Genomic DNA, 13,267 nt, shown 5'->3' on the forward strand with positions numbered 1-13,267 from the left:
GATAGATAGATAGATAGATAGATAGATAGATAGATAGATAGATAGATGAGAGAGAGAGAGAGAGAGATATGTGAAAGAATGCATGCATGCATGTGTATGTGTGTGTATTTGTGTATCTCACAGAATTTTAAGAAACTATAAGAGATCTTAAGCTAACCCCCCGATCAACTTTTTCATTTTAAAAATGATGAAACCAAGGCCTAGAGAGGGAAAGTAACTTGCCTCAAATAAATTAACAGCAAAGCTAATAAGACTCCTGAAATCCCACCTGGTGCCCTTTTCCATTAGACTACAACAGCAAGTACATTTACCAGATCCTATTTACAGAGGCAGAAAGGTGGAGATAAACATTTGAGAAATGTTTGGAGTCTGGTGGTTTTCTTTTCCATAGCAAATTGTATTAGATTGTAATGTTACCCAGTTATGCTGTTATATATTATATATTATGTTGTAGGTGACATTACATTATGTTATATTATATTATATCATCATCATCATCATCTTCATCATCATCATCTTCACCTCATTCCCCAAATCCTCTTTAACCAAGCTCTCAGAATGTCACCACCATGGCAGCCAGCATCACCCAGAAAACTCGGACACTTACTCTTTGGCCTTGCTGGCCACAAGGAGGCGTAGGGGCCGACGAGAACAGAATGACTGGTTGAGGATGGCCTCCACCTCTGAAAAAGGTCGTAGAAATACAAGGTCCTCGTTGATAGAATAGATCTTCCTTCCTACTTGCAGGCCAGCCATCTATAGGGAATAGACACACTCAGTTACAGAGAGAATAACAGTCCAACTACGGATACTCCTGTGGTACTTTAAATAATAATTATCGCTCAGATTTCTACAGTTAGGTTAGCAAAGTACTTGCTTCATAACAATCCTGTGCCAAAGGTAGTACAAGTATCATTTTCTCCATTTCACAGCTGGAGAAACTGAGGACCAGAGAGGATGACTGACTTTCCCAGTTAAGCAGCAGAGTCCAAAGGTGAATCCCAGTGCCCTAATTCTGTGTTCTGTGCTCCTTCCACCACCCTACGCTACCGTGGATCTTCAGGTCAGAAGGAAAATCACAGGCTCACAGACTTCGAACATTCGGTCCTGGTCTTTCATTTTACAGGTGAGGAAACTGAGGTCAAGGGAGATGAAGTGATATGACAAGGTCACCAAAGTATTAGGTAGCAGAGCCATAATCTGAACCTGAGTCTTCTGATTCTAAATTCCCTTCTCTCTAGCACATCATGCTGACTTTGATCCTCACAAAATGCCTTTAGAATCTTCATTATATAGATGAGTTAACTGACTTGTCCAGAGTCCTAGAGATAAAGTAAAAATATTAAGAGTGTCTGATTTAATGTCCAGTGCTCTTTAACCTCTTAAGAAGACTAGCTATGATGGGGCAAGGGGAACAGGTTAAGAAGAGTAACAGTGGCTGGTCCCTCCCTGAGAACAGTCAGTCAAAAGAAAGGATATGCCTCAGATGGTGATAGTCACAGTGACCCACTTCCCCAATATGACCTGCTTCTTTAAGCAGAGTTTCCCAGACCTAGCTTTCTCTCACAGAGTTTCTCAGAAGCCCATTTTAGCTGATCTGGTTCAGAGCTTGCTCAGAATGTAGGGGAAATTCATCTGGTGAAACCAAAGGTCAATAGTGGAAGAAAAAAGTGGGAAGTAAGAGATCTGGCAATACCGCATTGCACACTTAACAAAGTGGTCAACACTATATGTTACAGATTACTGCTGGGAAAACTGGAAAGCAATCTGGCAGAAATTAAGTTTAAATAAGATTTTATACCATATGCCATAATAATCCCCATGGATGTATGACACAGATATAAAAGGTTATATCATAATCAGATTGGAAGCAAGGAAGGAGATCCCTTTTGCTACTATGGTCACAGGAAGAGTTCTTGACCACAGAACGGATAAAACTGACAGGATATAAACTGGATCATTTTAATGGCATCAAATTGAAAAGAGAAGTAGAATGGCATAGTCCAGACAAAGCTGGCCTTATAGCTGGGCTTAAGTTCTGCTCCTGATACATGAAGGCTCTGTGACCCTAGGAAAGTTGCTTAACATCTCAGTGCTACAGGCCAGAGATATCAAACAGGTTGCAAATATGGCCTGAACCAGATTAATATGTGGCATATAAGAGTCCATTTCTAATTTGAGGTTCACATCAAAGCCTTAGGCAACTCTTTTAAAAGATTATAATTTGCAGGCTATAAAATGCCAGTCCTGTACTGAGAGATCCTGGGTTCTCTACATAAAAGAAAAATCACAGGTCCAGACCATGTCATTATGCAAAAATTGAAATGCTTTTTTGCACAATCATTACAGTTAAAATTTCCTAATTTTTACAATTAACTGGGAAGGATCTTTTCATCAGACTTTGCTAATAATGTTCTAAAATCCACGATATATAGGGATCTAATTCAAATATATACGAACAAGAGCACTCCCTTACATATAAATCATCAAAGTATATGAACAGGTAATTTGTGAAAAGAAGAAGCTATCGACAACCCTGTGAAAAATGCAATAAGAGAAAAGCAAATAATAACATATTTGAGATTCCATCTATCATATTGGCAAAGATTTTTGTTATCTTGTTTGGAATTGTTGGAGGGAGCTGCTGAAGTGAAGGCAGGACAGGCATAGTAATGTACTGTCAGTAGAGCTGTGAATTGGTCCAGTCATTTCTATGGTCTACTGTCATAGAAAACAATTTGGAATTAGACTAAAAATACCACTAAATCACACATACCCTTCAACCCAGCAACACCTCTGAAGAGATAAAGGAGAAAGGGAAAAGAAGTCTATGCGCAAGAATATATGTGCTTTTTGTTGAAACAAAACCTGGAAACTAAGGAAGTGCCAATCAATTGGGGCTGAATGATTGAACAAACTGTAGTATATAAATGTAATGGAATATTTTGCACCATAAAAAAATGAGGAAAGGGGTAGATTTGGAGAAATCCAGCAATGAAGAATGAAGTGAACAGAACCAGGAAAATAATTTACACAGTGACTACAACATTTTAATGAAAAACAACTTTGAAAGATTTGAGAGCTCTGAGCAATGTAATGGCAAACCACAATTCTAGAGAACTCAAGGATGAAGCATGCTTCTGAATGAGGGGTGCGAACACTGAGATATCCATTTTGTTGTCTGATACAGCTCATGCATCGATTACTGGTAGATAATCTGTAGATTACCGGTTACAAAAGAAGATTGTGGCTGAGAAGAGGGCCTAGCGATAGCGATGCCAAAAGGACTGTCAATGAAGCATTTGTTCTTGGAGAGACACAAACAAGCAGGACCACTACACGCCTTCTGAGAAGCTTTGTACAACTCTGAGGCTCTGAGATTCAGTGATTCTGTGCCTCGGCCACAGAGGCTTAGTGACTGGCTCAAGGTCACCTACTGTCTGCACAGATAAAATTTAAATCTACTTAATTCTTTAAGGTATACAAATTGCTGTCCTCACAAGATTGTTCTGAGGTAAAGAATGAAGAATTATTATGTATTCACTCAATAGATTAGAAAACTGAAGCTAAAAAGACAGTCAGGGGCAGCCAGCTAGGTGGCGCAGTGAATACAGCACCGGCCCTGGAGTCAGGAGGACCTGAGTTCAAATCTGGCCTCAGACACTTAACACAAAAACTAGCTGTGAGACCTTGGGAAAGTCACTTAACCCCAACTGCCCTCCAAAAAGCAACAGGACAGTCAGTCAGCAGTGGCATCTGCAAATCTCCCACTACTCTTCACTGTAGCCCCCAACATCACATACATGGAAGGTGTAGCAGACTTGATCTATATGGCGGAGTGGGTACTGAATATGAATTTAGAAGCCTTGGCTTCAAATCTCTTTTATAGTACTTGCATCCTGTATGCCATGTCTCCTCCTCCATGTAGTTCAGTTTCCTCCTGTTTAAATGAGACTAGAATATCTCTTAAGACTCCTTCCATCTGTATGATCTAATGATTCAATGAACTAGAACCAGAGGGTCACTAATGAGTCAGTGACAGAGCTGGAACTCTGACCAGCTCTCCTGACAGTGTTCTTTCCATTACTCTAGACAGCCTCCCCCTTCCTTTTATGTCATGAGATCACACTGGAAGCTATTTTCCTTGGCTCACTTCTAAGGCAAGTTAGTTCTCTGTACCCACCCTGGAATATCTCACCTCAGCCAGTGAACCTCTCTGGACCGATTTCACCATGATCACCTTGTTCTTTTCTTCTATGTCAAAGCCATAATCATCCTCTTGAGGTAATATCTGGGAAGTCAAAGAAGAAGACAAATTAGTGAGGTTACTAAGTGCCACTGGCCCCGATATCACAACACCCAGGAAGCACCTCCAAAGCCCATGACAGACAAAGGATCTGAGAAAAGAAACCAGAGCAGTCACCACCTAGGTAACATCACTTGTCTTGAACATGTTACTCTCTTGCTCAAAAAGCCTTCAGAGACTCTGCTGCTTCTAGGATAAAATTCAGACTGGTATTGAAAGTCCTCTCCAATCTGGTGCCAACCTACTTTTATTTCATATTAATTTTTTAATTTTTATTTCATATTTATTTTTCATATTTTTATTTCATATTAAAATACAGAGTAATATTGAAAATCTTCTCCAATCTGGTTCCAACCTATTTTTATTTCATAATAAACCACCCCCTCCATGCTACCTTTCAGTCACTTTGGTCCCAAAACTGAGAATTTCCTCTTCAAATATTTCTGTGGTCCATTCTCCCTTAACAGGACTACACTCTCTTCTCATTAGCTCTTACTTCTGCAATACTTTCCATAATTTCTCTGTAGTTCTGTACTCCTCTATGTCTGTATACATATATGTATGAAACATCTAATCACAATCATGTATAAAATTATGATTTTGCTTATTAGAATTCTTTAACTACAAGTGCTATTCTTCCTCATTCCAAGGAATATAAATGAATTGCTATTGTTGTTAGAAACATATATATACTCATAGCTATATTAATAAATAAGGTTTTTATCCTTTATCCCTTTCTGGGGATCTTTGTACATGGGGAGCTGATTCCACCCAGACCTGTGGCATTCTACATATTGTAGAATCCTCCCTGCCCCCATCAAAAAAAGGTAAGCATGTGCCAGGCGTTGTGCTAAGCACTGCAGATACAAAGAAAGGCCTGCCCTCGAGGAGCTTACAATCTAAGGGAGAAGGCAGTTACATACAAACAAATATGTGGACAATTATGTACAAAAAAAGCTACATGCAGCACAAATAGGAAATAATCACTAGAAGGGAGGCACTAGAATAAAGATTGGGAAAGGGTTCCTGTAGAAGGTAGCACTTTAGGTCTCTAAGGCCATTAATTCCTTACATGAGACAGCAACCCAAGGTGATACCAGATAATTGGTATGCATCCTTTAAATGTCCATTGTTCCTGGTTTTTTTGTTTTCACCCAGAAAACCTATCAAAGTCTACCCATTGTTGCCCAAGAATAACCATAGAGAGCTAAGGCAGGTATCTAGGGCAAATAGATGTCTCTCCATATCCCTCATTAGACAACTTACGAGTAAATCAAGGCTAGGTGGCACAGTGAATAGAGCACCTTCCCTGGAGTCAGGAGGACCTGAGTTCAAAACCGGCCTCAGATACTTAACACAAAAACTAGCCATGTGACCTTGGGCAAGTTACTTAACCCCAATTGCCCTCCAAAAAAAAAAGGATAACAAGGGAAATTCCACTTTCTTAATTTCATCCTCCTCAACCAATTACTGCTCTCAAAGATCCCTATGTATACACCTTTGAGTGGAGACAGCAGATAACATATGGCTCTCCAAAAATCACTATCCAGGAAGCCCTAAAAAGGACAGAGCACTTGTAACATACATCAGACATGAATGGGACTTTTCCTACCCAAAAAGGAAACATTAGGAAGTCATCTTTGAAATGTGTCACCAACGATATCTGGAGGCATGTCATACCATATAGTCCCAATCTAAAAGCAGAGTCAGAAACCTCATGAGACATCCTACTCCCCTCTCCAGGCAGCAGAAAAGCCTAATTTAATTAAAATATTCCTTTAACAGACGTCCTTTGGGAAACCAACTTGTGCATAGGTTTGATTTTCCCCTGTCTAGTGTGGACATGTGGGTGCTCTTAATCACTCATTTGTAGAGTCAACTGCCACCAAATGAGATAAAATGAGCAAAGAAACTGATAGTCTCTTTGTCAAACCCAAGGCGCCTTCATTCCAATTGCAGAATGTATGCTCAAATTTAGACTCTCAGAATCCTTATTTTCCTTCACGGTGAAGCTCGGGTGCTGCCTGCTACTTGAAGCCTTTCCTAGTCCCTGCAGATGTGGAAGCCTTCTCCCTTTCTATGTTACTATGTATGTACTTACCTGTACATATGTGATAACCTTCCCTCACTACATTACGGTGAAAGCTCTCTGAGGGTAAGGACTGTATATTTTGCCTTCATATCCATAGCACACACAGAAAATCCTTAATAAGGGGCGGCCAGGTGGCTCAGTGACTAAGAGCACCGGCTCCAGTGTTGAGATGACCTGGAGATCGAATCCCTGGCTCAGACACTCAGCACCACATCCAGAAATAACTGGCCGTGTAACCTTGTGCAAGTTACTTAACCCCAATTGCTTTAAAAAAAAAAATCCTTAATAAATGTTTGTTGAATGAAACTAGAGGGTAGAAACAAGTGGAGAACCACTGCTTGAGATGACAGATGGAGAAACAAGAGGCCTGTCAGCCAAATTATTTCCTCTCCATCCTTAGATGATCATCTGCCCCTGGAGGCCTGTCCAGAGTTTGATGTCAGCACTCCACTAAGTCCTTCTGGCTTCCATATCCACCCCCCCTCGAGAGTACACGGAACCCAGTCACTCATTTACAATAATACCATTCCTTATGAATTCATTTTGGCAAGAATTAGCTATAAGTTCACCTTTCCTTTCCCCAACTTTGATGGGAAGTTGCTTCAAGACATAGACCACATCACCATCTTACTTAGTATCCAGAATAGCTACCAGTATTTGCTTCATAGCTGACTAATGGCTGAGGACATTCTGAAGGTGTGGGTCCCACAGAATGCAACCTGATGGTCCTTTGGGGAGCAGAAGGGGTGAAATGGCAGGAAGACTGGTCCCAGGATATAGGAACATACATATTAACACCACCAGCCTTGTTATATACCCAGCAGTGTGCAGAAGCAAGAGTTTATATAATGGCAATGTACCTGGAATAATGCTGTAGACACAGCAGCATGTAAGACTGTGACATGAGGACATATTCCCTCCCCCTGATCTTTGTCCTATATCCAGTCGTACCTAGAACTGTACCACATACAGTGACCTCCAGAACCCTGTCATGTATACATAACATATATGCCATGCCTGTAGTGTACATGTACATGACATGGTTCTACATATGCATGTGTATATATACATGTACACTATATATGTAGGCAGCTAGGTGGTACCCACCTAGATAGAATGCCAGGCCTGGAGTCAGGAGGACCTGAGTTCAAATCTGGCCTTAGACACTTACTAGTTATGTGACCATGGGCAAGTCACTTAACCTTGTTTGCCTCAGCTTCCTCATCTATAAAATGAGCTGAAAGAAGGAAATAGCAAACCACTCTGTTATCTTTTCCAAAAAAACGCCAAATGGGGTGATTTTTAGAAAGTCAAACACAAACAAAGCAACTGGACAGCAATGACATATCACAAATGTAGTGGTGCCTAGAACTGTGCTGTGTATATGCAGACATTATTTATGTAACGGCACTCAAGAGTCCTGTATGTGGTGACACACAGCATCAGGCTGTGTACACAATGGCATACAGAGTGGTGCCATGGAACATGCCTTTTAATAATAAGCCTTTCCTTTACATGTAGCGGTGCCTAGAGCTGTGCTGTGCATATGCAGACATTATTTATGTAAAGCACTCAGAGTCCTGTATGTGGTGACACGCAGCATCGGGCTGTGTACACAATGGTATACAGAGTGGTGCCATGCAACATGCCTTTTAATAATAAGCCTTTCCTTTACATGTAGCGGTGCCTAGAACTGTGCTGTGCATATGCAGACAGCCTTTTAATAATAAACCTTTCCTTTACATGTAGTGGTGCCTAGAGCTGTGCTGTGTATATGCAGACATTATTTATGTAACAGCACTCAGAGTCCTGTATGTGGTGACACGCAGCATCGGGCTGTGTACACAATGGTATACAGAGTGGTGCCATGCAACATGCCTTTTAATAAAAAGCTTTTCCTTTACATGTAGCGGTGCCTAGAGCTGTGCCATTTACAGGTTTTTGTGTTTGTCCTTTGCTTTCAAAGAGGACCATGGCATCAGGGAAATGATGACATGACTTGCAGTTGACTTTGATTTGAGTGAGGGAGGGCCATCGACATGATGATATCTAGAACTGTGGTATATATAAGGTGGCATCTAAAACCATGCCATGTAAAGAGTGGCCACTCCGTAAATGCTTCATAAAAAAAAAAGAAAGAGTGAACAGAAAATTCAAAGGCATCCACTAGGTCAACTTTGAAATAAACTGGAAGAGAGCCCTGATTTTAAGAGTGGGGCTGGGGGCCAAGGGCAACGCCAGGATCAGACTAACACACTACTCTCCAGCAGAGCTCCTACCAGAAGACTCCTGGCCAGAATGTTCTCCACCAGCTTGAAGTCATTTCGAAGCAGCTTGCTCTTGGAGCTCGTCCCTTCCATCTCTTCATCAGCATGAAAGCGGAAGTACTGGGACTCATCTCTGAACTCACTCTTCTCTAGGACTGGACCCATATGAACACACACAAGGAAAGAATACAGTTAGGCATGTGTTTGAAGCCTTTAGGGGCCCAGAAATCAATAACTCTCATGTTTTGCAGACAAGCACTGTTCTGTCTAGACAGTGGAACTTGCTATCCCTAGAATGAGCAGGAACCCCACCCCCCAAATTAAAAAATGCTTTAATCCTCATTGCTCTCCATGCCCTTAGCTTCACAAGCTAGTCTCCCAAAGTCCCAAGATATTAATGAACTACCCTTCAAGAAGGCAAAATGAGCCATTTCAGAGAGACATGACAGGAGATAGGAATTTCACAGCTTTCCTAATATAATCAAAGCAGGAGGGAGTCACTGAATGACACTGTTTCTTTCTCCTTTTCTCTAACATTCTAAGTTCTATGTTCTAAGGATTCTTCCAAATGTAAATTTCCATGTTCTGTATGCTGTGTAACTCCACCCTCACCCCCACCAACTTTCAGTGTGTTTTAATGTGTTCTTTTCCCCGACAGATTGTGAACTTTTCGAGGTCAGGGATTGTCTTATGCCTTTCCTCTGTACCTCCAGCACGTACCAGAGTGCCTGATATATACTCGATACTTAATAATTATTTAGTGACTTCTGTTCTAAGGTCCCTTCCATCTCTCAGTCTGTGGGTCTAATCTAATCTAATCTAACCACCTAATCTAAGACTGAGAAAGCCAGGCCAATTCAGGGAAATGATCTATGTGGCAGTCTCAAATACACCCTTCATTCCAAATAGCACTCACAAGGAGACATTCCTAGACCCCACTTTGATCTGAGCCATGATTCCTGACAGCTCTGCCCAGAGCCTAGACCCTCCCACCAATCAGAGCCAAGCTCCCTTTGTATGTGGCTACCAGAAAAATTACAGGCCTGTCCTGAGCAGTTATTTCAGGGATGCCTTTGGGCTGAGGACATTCTGAGGGGGTGGGTCCCACAGAATGCACCCTGATGATCCCTGAGGAACAGAAGGGATGAAATGGCAAGATGAGTGGCCCCAGGCTATAGGAACTGTCTCATGACAGACTGTCCCCAAGGCCACAAATACAACCGAAAATGAAAAAGCCAAAGCCCAAACAGAAGGGTGAGGCCCAACCTCAAAACATAGGGTAGTAGAGCCTGGAAGAACAGGCATTGGCCACTCATTCCCCCTCCTATGACTATGTCATACACATTCAGAAATCATGCTTTATCTTTGCCTGGGTGTGTCCTGCTTCCCAAGAGGGAACATGCCTTATAGTTAATACCTATAAATAAACAGATACATGGAGACTAAGAATTAGAAAGGGCCTTAGAATAGAGAACACAAAAGAAAACGACTGGAAAGACCAGTCCTTGGAGTACAGAATACCAACACTTGAAGGAATCTTAAAAACACGGAATGTTAGAGGCAAAAAGACCATTGGAGATTAGCTTCTCATTTCACTGAAGGAAGCAACAGAGGCCCATGATCACATAGCATGAAAAGGGCAGAGTCAAGGCTGGATTAAAATCTTCTGACTCTGAGTCTAATGACCATTTCATTACACCAGTCTGGGGTCAACAAAAGTAAACTTGCTGTCATCATACAACTGCTGAGGAACAGTCCCAGAATTTGTTTCTTCCCTTGTATCTATATTACCTGAGTGTCAAATGCAGAATGGGGGTTTGGCATGGTCTACCTCACTTTTCCAGCATCCAGAGACCTACACTAGAGCCTAACCCACATAACTGCAAAATCTCAATATTAGAAGGCTCCTCAGAGGTCATCTAACCCAAACCATACTTGAGCAAGAATTCCCATCTACAACATGACAAATGGTCATCCTCTCTCCCTTCTTCCCAAGTCTTCATCTCTTTTCCAGGGTAACCATGCCTAGGTTCCTTGAACCAATCTTCATATGGCATGGCCTCCAACCCTCCAGCAGATGAGGCCTTCCTTCCCTGTCTGTCCTACTCTAGACTCACTTTCTGTGTCCTTCCTAAAACAAAACAATCTAGAAGTGAACAGATCTGGACAATGGATCTAAGAACTATACAGAAAAGGTCATCGGGTAATTTGCTAATGCATTCATCTGTAATCTGACTGTTTCTTGGAATGATGGGTTCTGCAGCAATGACCTGGTCTAATGAGGATGAGCTCCACATAAAAGACAAAGGTGACAAGGGTGAAGGGACAGAGCAAGATGCCTCATCTTGCTAACTCTCCATTGAGAAGCCTGTTCCAGCCCTGGAGACCAGAACTTCACTGAGGTAAATGAAGTGGGGGTAGGAAAAAGATCAGGAGAATTACCATGGTGCATGAAGCCATTGTTGCAGAGTCCGACACCCAGAGCCACAGCTTCTTCCCTTGTCTGGCAGTCTCCCTGGTGAGGAGAGGATAGCATTAATACAAATAAGATGATGATGATAACAAATTATAATTACATGGTGATTTATACATATTATTCTTTCAAAAACATTAAACAAGCATTTTCTGTGTACAGAAACTGGTTTGGGTGATGGAGGAAATAAAGGTTAAAAAAGATATAATCCCTACCCTTCTGGAGCTAACAGTCAAAGAGGATAAATAATTATGGTCCAAAATTATACAAATAGAACCAGAGATAGCAACTAAACCTGCGATTTCATTGTTGTAAGGATCTCTTGGATGAAGAGGCCCCCTCTACCAATTCAAGGTGATACTTTCTCTGAAACTTATAGTCTAAAAGGTGACTTACCCAGAATCACTCAGCAAATAATCCACAATAAGAAAAGTATAAAGCCAAGTACGTTGTGAGGTCTGAGAAGTCTTAGGACATTATAAGCTCCTGGAGGGCAGAGGTTTTTTTCACTCATTTTTTATCTATGTTACTCCCCCAGCTTCTAGCACAGAGCTTTGCACCCAAATAGGTGCTGATAGATGCTTGTGAAAGTGAACTGGACTAAACTGGAGGACGCTGGTTAACAAGGAGATTGGGAAAGGTTCCACAGCAGTGGCGGCATCTGATTGGGTTAAAAAAGGACAGCATTCTATGACTTAGCTATTCTCAGCAGTATAAGGACCCATGATATCTCTGAAGGACTTAGGAAGAAAAATCCCCAGGGAAATAACTGAGGGTGTCTAAATACAGACTGAAGCGACTTTTGTTGTTTTTTTTAACTTTCTTTAATTTTCTTGAGGTTTTTTTGTCTATGTTTTCTTTTACAACATGAATATTATGGATACGTTTTACACTATTACACATATATAACCTATAGAAAAAAATAAAAGGATAGCATTCTAGGTATAGGGGATCAGTCTTAGCCAAGGCATGAAGGGGAAGAATAAATGGCAAATTCAGGAGGCAGAAAGAAGTCCAGATTAGTTAGAGCAGGAGTAGAAGGGAGTAACAAAAGATAAAGTTAGAAATTTAAAGATGGTATCGAAACACAGAGGTCTTTGAATTCCAAGGAGAGACATGGGGAGGAAATAGGGAGCCACTAAAGTTTTCTGAACAGAGAAGCGACATGATAAGATGTACACAGAAGAATGAGCAAGCTGGAGCAAGGGTGGTGGAGATAAAGGGGAGCAGGACAGTGCTAAATGGAAGCCAGATTGCAAAAGGCTTTAAATGGTAGGCTGAGGAGCTCGAGCTTTATCCCAGACATAACAGGAAGCCACTGAAAGTTTTCAAGCAAAGGTATGATCTGGTCAGATTGGTGTGTTAGGAAAATAATTTCAATAGTTATATGGAAGAGAGATTCCAGAAGAAGCCACTGGGGAAGCAGGAGTTCACTTAAGGGGTTGTAATGAGAGGTGATAAAGACTTAAACAAGAGTAGTGACATGAGGTAGGAAGATAAAAGGAAAAAATGTGAGGGAAAACTGACAGCACTTGACAACGGACTGATCACTCAATTAATCTAAGAGTGTATCTTAAGCATCTGTTCCATGTCAGGGGCTGTGCTAAGTACTGGGGATCCAAATACAAAAGCAAATCAATCACTGCATTAAAGAGATTACACTTAACACAACAGCAAAAAGATGCTCACAAATAAATACAGTATATAGTTTAAAAAACAACTAAGCATTCTGGCAGCAGCAGGATGGAGTAAAGGGAAAAGAAAGTGGAAAAGGGAAGACCTTTAAGGAGGTCACTCTAATAGTCCCGATGGGTGACAGATGTACTAGGGTCAGAGCAGTGAGAATAGAGTGCCAGAAGAGACACAAAGAGGTAGGATCATCAGGGCTGAGCAACAGATTAGATAGAAGAGGGCAGGGAGAGAAGATTTTAAAACCACCCAAAGATTTTCTACTATGTCTCATTTGATCATTACATATGCTCTTCAGGGAATTATAAATGCCTTATAAACTGAGAGAGTAGTTTTTTTAATCTTTGTACTCCCAGAACCCAGACGCAGTGCTGCCTAGATGGAAAGAAGGTACCATCTCAAAGACACAACAACAATAACAACGAACCCAGAAGGCAGCA

The 13,267-nt window shown here is 41.2% G+C and overlaps 1 protein-coding gene across 1 annotated transcript in view; it reads right to left on the minus strand.

The window, feature by feature from the left end:
• PREX1 (phosphatidylinositol-3,4,5-trisphosphate dependent Rac exchange factor 1) overlaps nt 1-13,267 on the minus strand; it is a 245,713-nt gene that overhangs the window by 43,991 nt on the left and 188,455 nt on the right. Inside the window, exons 15-18 of the mRNA XM_069072366.1 lie at nt 11,108-11,180; nt 8,678-8,820; nt 4,199-4,291; nt 608-756 (exon numbers count right to left, since the gene is read on the minus strand). Of these exons, the coding sequence (XP_068928467.1) occupies nt 608-756; nt 4,199-4,291; nt 8,678-8,820; nt 11,108-11,180 (458 nt within the window). The remainder of the gene's footprint in view (nt 1-607; nt 757-4,198; nt 4,292-8,677; nt 8,821-11,107; nt 11,181-13,267) is intronic.

This window comes from Petaurus breviceps, unplaced genomic scaffold, assembly GCF_028583685.1.
Source record: "Petaurus breviceps papuanus isolate PSGF00001 unplaced genomic scaffold, PetGlider_PUasm1.0 90847, whole genome shotgun sequence".
Classification (NCBI taxonomy): Eukaryota; Metazoa; Chordata; class Mammalia; order Diprotodontia; family Petauridae; genus Petaurus; species Petaurus breviceps.